This window comes from Dermacentor variabilis, chromosome 9, assembly GCF_050947875.1.
Source record: "Dermacentor variabilis isolate Ectoservices chromosome 9, ASM5094787v1, whole genome shotgun sequence".
NCBI lineage: Eukaryota > Metazoa > Arthropoda > Arachnida > Ixodida > Ixodidae > Dermacentor > Dermacentor variabilis.
The window spans coordinates 81,236,621-81,253,660 of NC_134576.1; the positions used below are offsets into that span (position 1 = coordinate 81,236,621).

The 17,040-nt window shown below is 48.1% G+C and overlaps 2 protein-coding genes across 2 annotated transcripts in view; both read right to left on the bottom strand.

Moving 5' to 3' along the window:
* The window catches only part of LOC142558074 (uncharacterized), a 33,555-nt gene extending 24,462 nt beyond the window's left edge, over positions 1-9,093 (bottom strand). Inside the window, exon 1 of the mRNA XM_075670235.1 lies at positions 8,930-9,093. Within this exon, the coding sequence (XP_075526350.1) occupies positions 8,930-8,957 (28 nt within the window). The 5' untranslated portion in view covers positions 8,958-9,093. The remainder of the gene's footprint in view (positions 1-8,929) is intronic.
* A 4,161-nt stretch (positions 9,094-13,254) lies between these two features.
* LOC142558413 (calcium-activated chloride channel regulator 1-like) overlaps positions 13,255-17,040 on the bottom strand; it is a 33,248-nt gene continuing 29,462 nt past the window's right edge. Inside the window, exon 6 of the mRNA XM_075670550.1 lies at positions 13,255-13,557. Within this exon, the coding sequence (XP_075526665.1) occupies positions 13,255-13,557 (303 nt within the window). The remainder of the gene's footprint in view (positions 13,558-17,040) is intronic.

Genomic DNA, 17,040 nt, shown 5'->3' on the forward strand with positions numbered 1-17,040 from the left:
GATACCGTACAAAATTTTGTGCGACAGAATGGTCTAGCGTGCTCGCCGACAAAATCGGAGCGTCTCGTCATCCGTGATAAATCAACCAAACACGCCACCGAAAGGGACGCCACCTCCCCTATACGAGTCAGTATGGAAGACGGCCCAGTTCTGCCCGTACTTACTGTAAGAGTCCTGGGAATGTTAATTCAACATAACACCCATACTTCTGAGGCGATTGTCCGATTACGGACGACAACCCGCCAAATATGTGGCCTAATCAGACGAGTTGCCACACGACACCGCGGTATGAAGGAGGCTGATATCTGCCATTTGACGCAGGCTTTCCTGATCAGTCGCGTCGTGTATTCCTTCCCTTACTACCACCTACGCCTTTCTGACAAGGAAAAAGTTAACAGCGTCATTCTCACAGCTCAAAAAGCTGCCCTTGGTCTCCCGAGGTATGCGAACACTGAACGATTACTTGAGCTAGGTATATGCAATACCCTAGACGAACTCGTGGAGGCCCATAAAACAGCCCAACATGAACGACTCTCCCGCACTGCAACTGGCAGGGTTATTCTAAGTAAAGTCGGGCTGAATCCCGTTGTGAATTCAGCAGGAAGAACAACATTACTCGGTGCGGTCAAAAGCCGTTTGGTTATAAAACCGTTACCCAAGAACATGCTCTCTGGCAGACACGACAAGAGGCGGTCTGCCTGAGCCAAGGCCCTTCAAGAAAGGTACCAAAGCAACCAGCACACCACTTATGTCGATGCAGCAAAGCAAAATCACCAAACTTACGTAGTGAGCGTTGTGACCGGAGAGGGAAGTATCCTCGACGCCGCGACCATAAAAACAGCGTCCACCGTGGAAGCGGAAGAGACTGTCATTGCTTTGGCCATCATGAATCCCTCCGTGCAAACTATCATAAGCGACTCCAAAAGGGCAACAGTCAACTTTTCGAGAGGCAGCATAGGCGTCTGTGCAGCGCGAGTCCTACGAGAATTTAATAATGAAAACACTGTTGAACTCGTATGGGTCCCTGCCCATTCGGGGAATCAAGGGAATGAGGAGGCGCACTGGGTAGCCCGAGGTCTAATCAACCGGGAGATGTGCCCCTCAGACTCGGATCCCATGGATGAGGCACCGACGACATACCACGAAATAACAGACTATTACAAGCAAACAAGGCGAATCTACCCGCCTCCAAACGCAAGCCTCACGCGAGCGCAAGCCTCGATCCTGCGTCGAATCCAAACTAAATCGCTCCCCAGCTCACATTGGCTAGCCATAATTACCAACGGGCAATGGAACCCAATATGTGAAAATTGCACAAATCAAACATTGGCTACTCAAAATCACATTCCTTGGGGGTGCGAGGGCTTACCCCCTCCCAGGTCGCTCCTGCCAGCTCCCTCACAACAGACGTGGGAAGAACTGCTCAAAACGCCGGATGAAAAAGTACAAAAAGCCCTCGTTGCTTGGGCCGAAAGGGTCGCTCCTCGTGAGGGGCCATTCTAGGACTCGGGCCTGCCAGATCATAACTGAGCAGAGTCTCAATAAAGTTGTTACCATCACCACCTCCTGTAAGGTCACCCATTTGGAGTTGCTGTTTCAAAACTACCGGCCCAAAGAAACTACCTTCTATTGGTTTACTCGCTCAATTCATTTCGGTTGCGGCTTCGACAGAAAAGGTCGTTACATATTTTTCGGGCAGTATGTGAATTCTCAGTAGCGTAATGTGTGTAACGAAAGTCATCGTCATCTTCATCAGCCTGGTTACGCCCACTGCAGGGCAAAGGCCTCTCCAATACTTCTCCAACTACCCCGGCCATGTACTAATTGTGGCCATGTTGTGCCTGCAAAGTTCAGGATCTCATCCGCCCACCTAACTTTCTGCCACCCCCTGCTACGCTTCTCTTCCCTTGGAATCCAGTCCGTAACCCTTAATGACCATCGGGTATCTTCCCTCCTCATTTTATGTCCTCCCATGCCCATTTCTTTATCTTGATTTCAACTAAGATGTCATTACCCGCGTTTGTTCCCTCACTCAATCTGCTCTTGCCTTATCCCTTAACCTTACACCCATCATTCTTCTTCTCGTTGCGTCGTCCTCAATTTAAGTAGAAGCCTTTTCGTAAGCCTCAAGGTTTCGGCCCCGTACGTGAATACTGGTAAGACAAAGCTGTTATACACTTTTCTCTTGGGGGATAATGGCAACCTGCTGTTCATGATCTGAGAATGACTGCCAAACGCACCCCAGCCCATTCTTATTCTTCTGATTCTTTCAGTCTCATGATCCGAATCCGCGGTCACTTCCTGCCCTAAGTAGATGTATTTCCTTACCACTTCCAGTGCCTCGCTTCCTATCGTAAACTGCTCTTCTCTTACGAAACTGTTAAACATTACCTTAGTTTTTTGCAGATCAATTTTTTAGACCCACCCTTCTGCTTTGCCTTTCCAGGTCAGTGAGCACGTATTGTAATTGATCTCCGGAGTTAGTAAGCAAGGCAATATCATCAGCGAATCGCAAGTTACTAAGGTATTCTCCATTAACTCTTATCCCCGAATCTTCCCAATCCAAGTCCCTAAATACCTCCTGTAAACACGCTGTGAATAGCATTGGAGAGATCGTATCTCCCTGCCTGACGCCTTTCTTTATTCGAAATTTGTTGCTTTCTTTATGTAGGACTACGGCGGCTGTGAAGCCGCTATAGATATCTTTCAGTATTTTTACGTACGGCTCGTCTGCACCCTGATTGCGTAATGCCTCCATGACTGCTGTGGTTCCGACTGAATCAAACGCTTTCTCGTAATCAATGAAAGCTATATATAAGCCTTGGTTATATTCCACAGATTTCTCTATCGCCGGATTGATAGTGTGAATATGGTCTGTTGTTGAGTAGTCTTTACGAAATCCTCACTGGTCCTTTGGTTGACAGAAGTCTAAGGCGTTCCTGATTCTATTTGCAATTAACTCAGCAAATACTTTGCAGGCAACGGATAGTGGGCTGATCGGTCTATAATTTTTCAAGTCTTCGGCGTCCCCTTTCTTATGGAATAGGATTATGTTAGCGTTGTTCCAAGCTTCCGGTACGCTGGAGGTCATGAGCCATTGCGTATACAGGGTGGCCACTTTTTCTAGAACAATCTGCCCACGATACTTCAACAAATCTGCTGTTACCTGATCCTCCCCAGCTGCCTTCCCCCTTTGCATAGGTCCCAAGACTTTCTTTACTTCTTCCGGCGTTACTTGTGGGATTTGAAATTCCTCTAGACTATTCTCTCTTCCATTATCGTCGTGGGTGCCACTGGTACTGTGTAAATCTATAAAGAACGCCTCAGTCACTTGAACTATCTCATCCATATTAGAAATGATATTTCCGGCTTTGTCTCTTAATGCATACATCTGATACTTACCTATTGCTAGTTTCTTCTTCACTGTTTTTGTGCTTCCTCCGTTCCTGAGGGCATGTTTAATTCTATCCATATTATACTTCCTTATGACGGCTGTATTACGCTTGCTGATTAACATGGAAAGTTCTGCCAGTTCTATTCTAGCTGTAGGGTTAGAGGCTTCCATACATTGGCGTTTCTTGATCAGATCTTTCGTCTCCTGCGATAGCTTACTGGTATCCTGTCTAACGGAGTTACCACCGGCTTCTATTGCGCGCTCCATACTGATGCCCATAAGATTCTCGTTCATTGCTTTACCACTAAGGTCCTCTACCTGTTCTGTGGCTTGATCCGGAATTCCTCTATTTTCCCTCTTACCGCTAACTCATTGATCGGCTTCTCATGTGCCAGTTTCTTCCGTTCCCTCCTCAAATCTAGGCTAATTCAAGTTCTTACTATCCTATGGTCACTGCAGCGCACCTTGCCGAGCACGTCCACATCCTGTATGATGCCGGGGTTAGCGCACAGAATAAAGTCTATTTGATTTCTAGTCTCGCCATTGGGGCTCCTCCACGTCCACTTTCGTCTATCCCGCTTGCGGAAAAAGGTATTCATTATCCGCATACTATTCTGTTCGGCAAGCTCTACTAATAACTCTCCCCTGCCATTCCTAGAACATATGCAATATTCCCCCACTGACTTGTCTTCAGCCTGCGTCTTGCCTACCTTGCCATTGAAGTCGCCCATCAGTATAGTGTATTTTATTTTGACTTTACCCATCGTCGATTCGAAACGAAAGGTACATGCTGTTGATACGTAAACAATTTTGACACGCGTGCAGCGGCATATTAATGGAACGCCATAATATCAGCATATGCCCTTCGATGCATCTACCGCACAGTTAAGGGTTACGTTGTGGCAGTACTCCAATAGCCTGTTATCAGCAATGTGATTGTTTTAAAACCAAGGGCTAGAGTGGGCGCAGGCACCAGATAATATTGTGACGATGGATCGCGTCTATCTACAAGATGAAGAATGCAAGGTTATCGCTCAGCAAAATCAGCTCACAGCGCCGCACGCGAGCCAGCCCAGCCTCGTTGTCCTTGTCATCCAAAGAAGACTCGCACGTTTCACGTCCCAGTCCGCAAACGATGCCCGCTGATCGAGTCGTGCAGAATGTCGACGGTAGAATGGCTTAAGGGGGGCGACATGGGTGAGCTGTGTCTTTCTAGAGCGGCGACCATTGGTTGCGACGCTGGAGATAACATACTTAACGTCACTGAGGTGGTCGGCCACGACGAATGGAATGGAGTAGCGGGAAAGAGCTTTCGACACACACCACGTTTGCGGACCGGTGTCTAGAACCAGTATAAGCAGTATAAGACACGGTCCGATGGCGGGCGTCGTGACGGATCTTTGAGCGCTTTTTAGATGTCAGAGTTCGGGGGCGTGCAATGCGACGGACTTCTGCTGGGCACAATGTCTCGCCAACCGACTAGGGTTAGTGAATGGGCGAGTCGGTATTTCATTTTAAAAGTGGTACAGCGCAACATAGAAATGAAGAAAACAAGCCGAGCTGGGCAGATAAAGGAACAGAGCGAACTGTTCCTTTATCTTGCCGGCTCGGCTTGTTTCTTTCTATGTTGCGCTGTACCAGTTTTAGAATGCCAACCGAAATTTCCACGTCTACCGTAAAAGAAAAATCGAGTCGACACAGATGCGAGGAGAGTGAGCGCAAAGCAGATAACATGGATGGTGCTCAGTGGTCTCGTGCTTCGCGTTGCTGTATGCTTTAGTTATCTTGTGCTTGTAGTAGACATAAATGAATAACATGTTCGCAAGAGTCTTGTTCGGGCGCTCCACGAGGCCATTGGCCTGCGGGTGATATGGAGTGGCACGGTGGCCCTGGCAGGTGGACAGGCGCACGATCTTCTCAACGACGTCGGCGGCAAACTGGCGCCCGCAGTCACTGATGATGACTCGTTCAGGACCTTGGCGTCGCGTTATAAGGCGAAGCATAAACTGCGACATATGGTAGGTCGTTGTTGCAGGTACGGCCGCAGTTTCTGCGTAGCGTTTCAGATGGTCGACACAGACGACTACCCATCGACTGGCATTTTTTGATCATGCAAATTGAAAGTGGAGATCGATACCAACAGCCTTGAAGGCACAGTTAGGAGGCGGTACAGTATGAAGAAGTCTGGGAGGCGCATTCGTGGGACTCTTGTGACGTTGTCATTGTTCCTATGATTGGACGCTGTTAGGAAGGCCCTGCAGAGGTGCCGACATGCAAAGTTTTCTCAGCCAGCTGCAGCAGCGGGGCTGGCGTTTTCTAGGAACCAACCGTCAGTCTCTAGGCAAACGGCGCCACTAGACCTAATGTGGAGGCTTGCTTTGAAACGACGACAAGCCGTTGTTTCGCAGCGTCTTCGCGTCACGATGTCTGCTGCGGCGACTCACTGTGTCACTGTGTGAAGAGAACAATACACCGAGTCAGTAACTCTTCGTCGCCGGAATGCCGAGACGAGGTCGACGAACCAGGCTTTGTTAGTGAACTCGCGACCACCGACTTGGTCTATCGGGAGTAGGGGAGTTCCCGAGGGAATGTATTTGGCGGCACCGTCCCAGGCGCCTTTGAAGACGCAAGACCCAGTTCTGCGAAGACCACCTCAACTCGGTGGGGGCAGTGAAACCTGTTCGGACGTGTGTGTGTGTAAGCCCTCCCGCTCAAAGGCGGCTCGGCTACGATGACTCTGGTCGAACATTTTCCCTTTCACCTTGGTGGGGGCAGTGAAACCTGTGCGGATGTGTGTGTGTATGACATCCCGCTCAAAGGTGGCTCGGCTACGATGACTCTGGTTGAACGTTTCCCCTCACCGAAGGACCTACGGAGGACAGAGTGCATTTGAGGGGCTGTTGCGAGGCTCGTCCGTGTGCTTTTCTCTCGCAGTCATGCTAGACTGACGAACTGCAACGTCCGTGTTTAGATACTGTAAATAAACCCCTATTTTTCGTTCTCGATGAGAACGAGTCTCTCACTTCAACAATGTCCTCAGAGTGGACGAGTTAGACGACGGCATCGGCCAGCTACCATCTAATTCATGCCCGACTCCAATCATTAAAACTGGCTGACAACGGTGACACGGACTTTGCGATGTGATGCTGTGTCTGCGGTGAGTGCTTGGTTCTTGCTTTGACTCTCTAGGCTTCATTATGTGGTTGTTCTGTTTAGAACAGTAGGGATGCTAGATTCTTGATTGTTAGCTAGGTTGTGTTTCCCTAGGTAAGTTTAGCGAGCAGGACCAAGGCAGTAAAGTAGGAATCATGGAGTTCAGGACACTGCTGAGGGACGAATTGTTGATTGTTGGTGAGGAGCTGGGCCTAGAGGTACGCAAGAAAATGCTATAATCGGAATTATTGCAGCTGATTTCAGAATAGGCCAGTGAGGAGGACATTGAAATTGTGTTAGGGATTTTTAGCAAAATAAAGAAACGGGACCGAGAGGAACACGAGACAGATCGCGAGGTAAAAATACAACTTGAACTTGAAAGGAAATGTTCGGAGTTCACGGAATTTTAGGCGCTCTGGGACGGACAAGTGAGGCTGAATCATGCCGCATGGACAGGCTGGTAAAACCATTTGAGGTCGGGAGCGACATAGGCTTGTTCCTAGGAAATTTTGAAAGGACTTGAGGGAAGATGAACTTCGGACCGAGTACATGGCCACAGCGGTTGCTGTCTATGTCGCCGTATGAGGCTGCGGATGTAATCGCCAGACAATGCGCAGGATGCATATGATTATGCGAAAGTTGCCAAGTCCGCCCGCAAGCCGACGGCAGCGGCAAAGCTAGTACTGTTGTGCTTGCGTCGTTGGCAAACGGTGTTCCTCAACTAGCACTAGATAGTACGTGGCCTACCGCGCGCCTTTCACCACAGTTGTGACGATGTATCGCGTTTACTTACAAGATCAACAAATGCAAAGGTATCGCTTAGCCAAATGAGTCCACAGCACCGGGCTCGAGCCAGCCCAGCTTCGTTCCCCTCTTCGTGCAAACTCCACTCGCACGTTTCAATATAACAGATGCATTTGGACATCTGTTGATTATTATCACATGACTGCGAGTTACCGTACCTATAAGTGACATTTGTATCGCCTGTAGTGACTGACTTTAAAATGATCTTATAAATGGCGGTAGGTGTCCTTGAAGCTAATTGATGGCGTATAATGGTGGATCTGGTTTGGCTGTCGGGTAGCAATTTGTCATGCGCTCAAATTGCTTAGCCTTCACCTCTTGCCCTTGGTGTAGTTGGCTAATGCATGCCCTCGCAATCATTCAACACCATCGGTCTACGCGTTTTACTAAAGTCAGCTTTCTTCTTTATTTCTTTGGCTCCTTAAACAGTGCCTAACATGAGGTCCAGGTCAAAGACCACTTGGCCTGAAGAATCCTCGACCCCATCTACAGATATACAGAAAACATAGTTACAGACTACAATAAACACGTGCACCAGTTCGCGGAAAGCGCATGCGATTCCGTGAAAGCTAACACGCAAAAAGTAGAAGCATAAGAAATAAGGCATATAAACGGACATTACCGTTACCATCTGATAGATCTGCAACAGTGGGAACGTTTTCAAAGGAACCAAAGAATAAAAACAATATCATTGATCTATTTATGCTTGAATGTCAGACAAAGCGAGGATATCTGGAATATACCATTTAGTCGCTAATTTGTGATCGCCCTTTACTCGCTAGTTCTCTGTCCTGCGTGCCTCTGTTTTACACATGAGAACGCTGCACCGCTGCTGCATTATTCCTATGGTCGTTTCGAAACCTTAGAAAAATGCATATTTCTGATGGCCTTGTTGTTTGTGAATAGCGATATACCTGGCCACAATAAACGCTATCTATTACCTCTGGTGAAAGCTTTCAAGGGCTCTTTATAATGGCCATCGGTAAAACACAGTATTCCTTTATTTGAAAACCACCACAAGAGGCAAATTGTACTAACACCAACACAACTTGCTCATCGGTTGTCCCACCTTTAAAGCAGCACCGGTTTAGAGACTAATGAGTTGCAGGCGCTTCGTACCGTGGTTCATGTACTTTTCCCTCCGTATTGGCATGGAAAAGTTTAACGACCTTCGTTTGCACGCGCAAATTGTCTTAGTTTCTAAGCATATAAGCACAGTGCTCAGCAATTGAAACGCAATGCTCATTCCGCGGGCACCTGCCGACACTTTTCGGACGCCGGGTGCGACTCTGGAGACACCGAGTCGACACGTTCTCGTATCCCTTGAAAGGCGGGAGCCTTCGCTTTGTAAACCTCGCTGCGTTCGGCTGCGCAGCGATCGGCCCAGCACTGACCAGTGGCGCGGAAAACGCCCGCAGCGTCGCATGCACCGAGTATCGCCTTTCAGTCGGCGAGAAATGTGCAAACAATGCCTTTCAAGCAAGATTAAACACATTTACGACATACGTGCCTGGCTGTAGTTCACTAGTCGTTATTGTACAAATGACTGTACAAAAAACGTACAAATGACCTACTCACCGGGTAGGGTACCATTCGAAGCGGTCATACTAGAACCACGGGGGTCTCTCCTTCGGTACGCGTGACTGGTCTTGCTGTCTCCGTAAATGTAAGCAATGACAGAGTACCGTCCCGCACCCGTGAACTGTGTGAAGTATTTACTGTAGGTTCCGTCAATATCGCGTGCGTCGGGATCTGCGAATTTAGGAGCAAGAGCTGGTGAACGCGCACACGGCATTCGCCTACACTTACACGCAAGCAAATTCGTATACTGTAGTTATGCGACGTCATCTGTAGCACAAGGTTACTTATTTATTCCGAACAACAGCAGGTCAATTTCGGTTCTTCCCAGGTATATAGGATATTTAGCATCACAAGTTTGTTACTGCCACGGTAATGACACAATCGTGGCGTATACATGCCGCCAGCACCACCGTAGTGGCCTCCGTGATAAGTCTCGGTATTAACGTCGCAGAAGGAGTCAGATACATAGGCACTTCAAGGTCATGGAATACACTGTGAATGCCAAAGCGATAAGTTTAGCAAAAAAATTAAATTGTGGGGTGTTACGTGCCAAAACCCCGATCTGATTACGAGACAGGCAGTAGTGGTGGACTCCGGAAATTTAGACCACCCGGGGTTCTTTAACGTGCGCCTAAATCTAAACAGACGGGTCTTTTCGTATTTCTACCCGTCGAAATGCGGCTGCCGTGGCCGGGATTCCATCCCGCGAGCTCGTGCTACTAAGCCCACCAGCAGGTAGCCACTAATAAACCGCGGCGGGTCGACAAGTCAGGGAAGAGAGACTAGTACGTCATGGCATAACCTGGCATAACTGTGTCATCCCGAAGGGTTCTTTAGGCGCGAGTGAAGCACAGTCCGAATCAATTTACCGACAAATATTTTGAGAGCACTGAGGCGCTACTGTCGGGAGGTGTTTATGGGAGGCGCGAGCATAAGCGATTGGCTGGCATGATCGCTGTGGCTGGCGCGTGGACTTGCCTGAACAGCGCATTTTGGCCTTAAATCGTCTCAAAGTCATTTTACAAAAATAATGCAACGTCTCGCGGTGATTACGCGTGATCGGCCAGGCTAATTGCCTTGCTGTTTTCAAAAAGCTATATGACTGCTTCGAAATCCATAAAAATTAATTATTGTCAAATAAACGAAATTGAAGCTGAAAAATACAAAGATTCTATAAATACGCGAGGTGTAACCACGGGTTCACGGTGGGCAATTGGTGGCAACGCCGGCGTTTCCTCTAACAAGTTTTGACGCAAACGCTACGACAGTCAATTCTGCTGTGAAAAGGAAAGATCAGAAACGAAGTGCAAAAAAGTGAGAAATGAAGTGGACGCACCATGACCCTATAAGTAATTACTTCTTTAATGAATTAATTGATGGAGTCCATTAATTAATTAATTAATTAATTACTGGAGCCCTGGCAGTGTTGTGCATTTCGTTGTGTTCGAATGAGCGTTGTCGTCAGGTGAACTAGCATCGGGTAGGTATAGCTGAAGTCCCTAGATTTTATCTAGGGACTTTATCTAGGGACCTTAGGCATAGCGGCAATGCTCTGACTTAAGCGTAAGAGACAATAAAGGTTAAGTGGAATGGAACGATTATCTGTCGATCTCATCTCGTTCTTGCCCCGGTGTTTCGAGACGCCTTTGCAGGCTGCTAGTTCTGCTCTGAGGCAACTGCCACCTCGTATGCCGCATCGATTCCATCGCGTCGCCCACGCGCATTCCTGCTCCGAGAAGCTTCTGCACAAGTCTTAAAGCTTGCAACCGTCGTGAACGCTACATTCTCAACGGCCAAAACTGGGCAGTCTGACGAAAGTTTCCGGGGCCTGCGAAGTAACCGTCGATGGAACGGACTAGAAGGGTTAACAACCGCCGTTTTACCGTTTCCTGAAAAATTTGCTGAAATGCAGGCGCGTAGCTACTGGCAGACGTCTATGGTTAGTCATGCTTCTTTTGACGTTATCGCGGTTGTGATAGGTGGAAATGTTTCAGAGATTAAGTATAGCGCACGAAAAGCCAAGCGATCTGATCACGCAAGGTAGTAGGTTTACTTTGTCTTGAAGCCAAGTGTTACTTCTTAATTTTTCTCGCGTGTTAGCAGCAGCCTTCTCAGCAGCGTTTTTTGGTTGTGGTTGTGAAAATGTGGTTCAGTGCAATTTGAATTATTTTTTGCAAAACCGCGATAAATAAATTGTGCCTGTGCACTCTTCATATTTCATACTCTGTGGCAACCTACCGTTGAAAAATTAAACATCTAGATTAGATGTGAGAAAGTAAATAACCGAAAATTAGCAGGACTGCGGCAACTCAGAAACAACAACAAAACATGTTACGTTAGCCATGTGAATACCACGTCAAAGAAATTATTTTTCATTTCTTTATGCTAGTCTCGTATGCCAACTTTTGATGATAACTGCTGCACCAAATTTGGCGATTACCCGCCGTGGTTGCTCAGTGGCTATGGTGTTCGGCTGCTGAGCACGAGAACGCGGGATCGAAGCCCGGCCAGGGCGGCCGCTTTTCGATGGGGGACAAATGCGAAAAACACCCGTGTACTTAGATTTAGGTGCACGTTAAAGAACCTCAGGTGGTCAAAATTTCCGGAGTCCTTTACCACGGCGTGCCTCGTAATCAGAAAGTGGTTTTGACACGTAAAACTCCATAATTAAATTTTTATTTTTTTAATTTGGCGATTATTAGCTAAATAATAGAATCAATGACGCTGTACCACGGAGCAATAAAGGACGCGTAACGGTACCATTAGCATCTCCTCGCCACTGGATGTGGGTGTGAAAGATGTGCTTAAACCTAGTCGCCATGATGTGACATTCACGAGAGCCGCTGCGGGTGGCGTCCTTCCAGTTTAACTTCCCTATTCGGTTCCTCTGCGTGTTGACTCGTTCTCTGTGGTGAAACACTCGCGTCGATATTGTCTTTCTGTATTTTTTTAGGTGGGGGGGGGAGGAGTCGGGGCCGGGGGACATCCACATGGCACCCTTCATTGCGATGCATTTTACGTTGATGCCAATTGTTTTTGACATCGATTTATATTGCTGTAATTAAAGCGATGTGCTTAGCAAGTAGTTGTGTGCGAAACACTTAGCAGCAGTTTAAAATGCTGCAACTAAGGTGAGTGTAGCACTGAGCATGTGCTCCGCGGTTTGTGCCACTGTTTAATTAACATCGCTGACGCCGACCTCGATACCTGCATTTCCGCAATTAGGCTTTGCGAACTTCACGGTGGCATCGCCAGATGGCGCAGAGTGTCTAGAGGGAAGAGGCAGAGACGAGCCGGACTACTCTACGCGCTTCATAAAAAACTAAGTTTCGGCTTTTCGCATATTTAGTCATTGTAGAAGACTTGTAGCCATTTTCTTCTCGTTTCATGTCTAGGAAAACAAGCTTGTGGTACAGAAATTTATCAAAGGCAGAGTAGACAGCAAATATTTTTCTGTCGACGAAAACAGCGCTGCTTGTGGTGGTGCGATGCACAATTTATGACTTCGGTGCAACCGCCGGCAGGGACACAAAATAGACCTCGGTGTCTGGAAATTGACGCTAATGCCGGCGCTAATCCATTCGATTCATCTGAATAGCACACAGTTATTGCCAATGGCTTTCCTGCATTCTACATAATGAGGATGCCAAACAGGTGCGAAGAAACTCGGGCAGTGAGGCACAGGGGTACCGGGCCGATTTTACTACGGCTAAGCGTGTCCGCCAATGAGACAAGTTCAGGAGCCTCAGCAATTTATGACTGCAGCAGGCTTGAGCGGTGCAGGACATTCCCGGGCACCATCCTGTAAGGGTGGGGGGGGGGGATCATTTCCGCACCCTAGTACTAAAATCTCCAGTGGAAAACAAACGTACCCACCACGAACATGGAGAGAAAAACAGCTGCAGCATAGGTTTAACAACTAAGATTTCTAGAGCGCGAATAAATGTAGCTGAAACTGAAACGCCATTTCTGTACCCGAGGTCCCATACACCTTTCGCAGCGCGCGCAAAACATTTCACGTACGCCACCGTGGTAGCCTCCGTGATACAACCCACCGGATAGTTCGATTAAGCTGGGCGACATTAGTTCAAATACCACTGCATTGAGCATCCCTGTTAGCAGAAAGAGAAGTTGTCCGATTGGAGGCACAGATCGAAATGAGTGCTGCGGTAGTGGGAAGGGTGAGCTGCAGCCAATACATCCTCCTTTCACAATGGAATGCCACGTTGCATCTTGTCGGCGTGATTTTTTGTGTTTCTTTTTTTGTGGAACAAGCATCATACTATATAAATATATAAAATACGCAGCGCTGTTTGCCAAGTTTAACGAGAACAAATAATTTCAGCGATGCTCTTACCAAGACCGTTGTCAAGCAGTGGTAGGCACCAAAGCCCTTGCGTGTTGACCACCACCGCCATAACCTTCGCGCCAATGACAGCTTTATCGCCTTTCGACACAGAGACGTCTATGATTGCTTCATCTGGTGCGCGAACCGATCCCTTTGGTATTTCACATGAAGCCAATACCGGCATACTTGTAGCGTCTCTGACTTCGGACATGACCAGGATGCTGACTTTGACTCGGTCCGCGCTTGAGCTCTTCACTTGAAGCATCCAGGTACCTGCCTTGAAATATAAAATAAATGAAATATAAATACATCAGTTGCACAGTCGCTCGTTCGGTCAGTAACTCAGTTGGTCACTCACTCAGTCATTTAGTTGGTCAGGCAGCCAGTCAGTCGTTCAGTCACATCACCATTACCTAAACCACCCACCGCGGTGGCTTAGTGGATGTGGTGTTGCACTGCTAAACACGAGGTCGCGGGATGAAATTTCGGCCGCGGTGGCCCCATTTTGATAGGGAGAGGGAAGGGGGGTGAAATGCAAGGCCGCCCGGGTCCGGTGCATTCGGGACACCTTAAAGAAGCTCGGATGGTCAAAGTGAATCCGGAGTAAACACAACGGCGTGCCTCATAATTAGGTCGTGGTTTCGGCATGCAAAACCCCCATAATTGTAATCATTACCTAAACCACAATAAAATTGCTTCTTTTTGTTCTATTTGTTCTATTTCAGGCAGCTGCAAACGCTGTATATTGTGAACAGAGAAAGGAATTATGGAAGGAACCATCCTTGATGACCATCAAACACAATGCGGAGCCTTGTTCGCGTGCGCGTTGTCCAAAGCGTGAACGCACTCACGTCCACCCTGCCACGCTCGCTTGAGGACCGCCACGCACTTTCGCGGGCCACGGCCCGCCTGACGACGTCGTATGGGAACCGGAGGTGCTCTCCGACCTGACACGCCGCACCTACTTCGTTTTCAGCAAAGTGATTTCTAAAGAGCGAGTCTGCGTTCCGCAAGTGGTGGTCTTCCAATCGGCGGTGCTTGGCCTCCGTAGTCCGTTCGGCGGCCCTCGGCTTCGTCTACCGCTGCTGGGCCATGTTTATCTCGTCGGCCCGTCGCTTGGCCTCCTCCTGCCTCGCCGCTTTGGTACGCATCGCGTACCTCTGCAGCAACTTAATGTTCCTTTTCCGCTTGATACTTCTAGAGGGCACAGTTTTGTATCTACAAGTGAAGGCCTACGCGCAACACGGCAAAACTGGCGCAACCGAGCCCCGTCTACTTGTGGCTTGCAAACCCGCACAGGGCCCAGTGGAGGAACCAAGCACTAGCGATGCGTGAGTGAGCGCGTGGGAGAGAGAGCATGCGCGTGGAGCGAGGAGGGGGCCGAGCCAACAGCGGCCATTTAGCAGAGGCATTGAGGAGCGCGCGCATCGGCGACAAACTCGGTGGCTTCGGACGGCCTCGCGTTTGACCTTGGCTGCAACTAGGTAGAGGAATGCTTCGCGTTTTAGATGTACATTCTAGTATACAAATGAACCCTGTGGATTCAATAGAAAAACAGAAGTCGGCGACGGCACAATAGCACAAAATTTCCACCTCACAGGTGCTGAATTTCCGCAAGATGCTCATACTAGAGGAATGGTACAAAAAAAGAAACCTTAAGACACTACTTACAGATGCACGATAGCTGTAAGATCATAATCAAAACATGAATGAGCACTATTGAAGAATGTTACTTACCGAACACACAAAACTCCACCATCGGATGTAAAGCAAAAAGTGAAGTCTGAAGTCTTAAGAAAAGATCAGTCTTAAGAATAGGCTAGGAAAGAAAATATTGGCACTCAGTTCCATCACAATTCGTAATCTAGCTTAGCCAACTGCAATATGCAGTTGAACGCGGACCGGGAAGAAAAGTAGACGCCGCTGTGGCTTGTTTCCGCTTCAATAATGGCGATGGTGGAAAAAAGGTTTCAGATGGGCCACAAGCGAAAGGTTGAAAAAAGGCACGTCTAAGTCAAACAAGATCGTGCGAAGCCTTTGTGAGCAATTTCGGAATGCACGACAGTAAACAGTTAAAGGTTTTACCAAAAGCACGGTGCATAGTGACGACAAATGTGCGCATACACATCACCATGCTTCTGCTTCTGCTTGACCGAGACCAAATCAAGAAGCAGATTTTAAATGTCAAATATTCTAGCAGTACCGCTGCTTTGCGACGGGTTTGTACATTTATTCGATTACTTGAAGCTCATGACATGGTTTGACGTAATTAACAACACCCGTATTCGTGTATTTCAAAGAAAACCTTGGTGGCCTTGCGTTCCTGAATTCCATCATCTCCACCTGATTGTGTTCGTTGCAACCATTGTTTGATCTGTTCTTTCACAAACATACACCTGAAAATAAAAATTGACGTGCACCTTTCTTTTTGTAGCACGAAGCTACAAAATAAATCCACAGAGGTTTCTCAGAAAGAACGCTTCCGAGTTGTAGCAAATTTTATCCTGGTCGGGGAAGGCGAAGTTTTCTTAAACCGCATAGCTTTGCTTCTGAGAAAACGGCATTGGTTTCCTTTGTACCTTCGTGCTACAATAGGGGTGGATGTCGCTTCTTGTTTCTTTTCATGAACATCTCTCCACTTTGCGGGCCTCCGCAGAAATGATCTCCCAAACACAGACGCCATTCCACAGCTTCCTCTCCTGAGTGCTCTCCTAAAGTTCCAACAACTTGCCGCTGTCTTGAGAGGCCAGTATTACGCATTACCACAACTTGGAATCGCGATAATGCGTCAACGTTCCTATGTCGCTGGTCTGTCCGACTCATTATATCAAAGCAATTTTTTTGCCAATCGCAAAGCGTTTTCGTATGCTGAAACGGCAAAACGACTTCCAGGAGTGTCAATACAGTGTCGAATGAACTGGCTTTGATAAGCGCCGCACAGCTCCTCACATTTTTGAGACTGAAATGTCTGAACACATGATGGACGTACGCGTTGTTATGATTGGCGTTTAGCACTGCTGTGCCCGGCATCCCTCCCCGACTAACAAGGCTCCACAGGCGAGCGCGCAGCTATGAAAGTGAGAGTGTAGCCCGCTTGGACTACACTCGATGCGACATAGACTACGACGCGCGGACAAACGAGCTCACTTGGAGGCGGTCAAAACCCACTGCCCTCCGTGGAAGCAATGAGTACAGCGAAGATCACTCTACCTGAACCTGACAAGCGGACCGTCACGAATGGCCCACTAATTGATAAAAGGGGCCAACGCCGAGGACTTCCGTGGAAACGACGTCGACATCAAGTTTGCAGTTTGCCACGACGTTGCCTCGTATGGAGCGGGCGAACGCGCAAAGTTGGAGGCGGAGTCTGACAGAAGGGTGCAACGTAATGGGCGGATTCCGCGAACGGTTCGATGATTGTGGGTAGCCGAGAAGGACAGTGAATTTCCGGAATGATGGAAAGGAGAAATAAAAAGCGCTGAAAAGTGGATTTTTAGTGTTTGGCGGCGGGGGGGGGCGGGAGCTGTACATGCTCGTACTGGTGCTCGTACTCGTGCTCGTACGTGTAAACTCTCATCACGTTAATTTGTAAATAAACCCTTTTTCTCATCGATTGGACGTCACGCCGCACCTCTCGATCGCCTGGCACCTGGCACATCACCAGCCACGGCACCTTAATGGCCGCTCGGACCCTGAATCGCAACAGTATGTACAGTCCAGTTTGTCTCTTTAAGGAGGCGGAAGATTCCCAAGGTAAAAA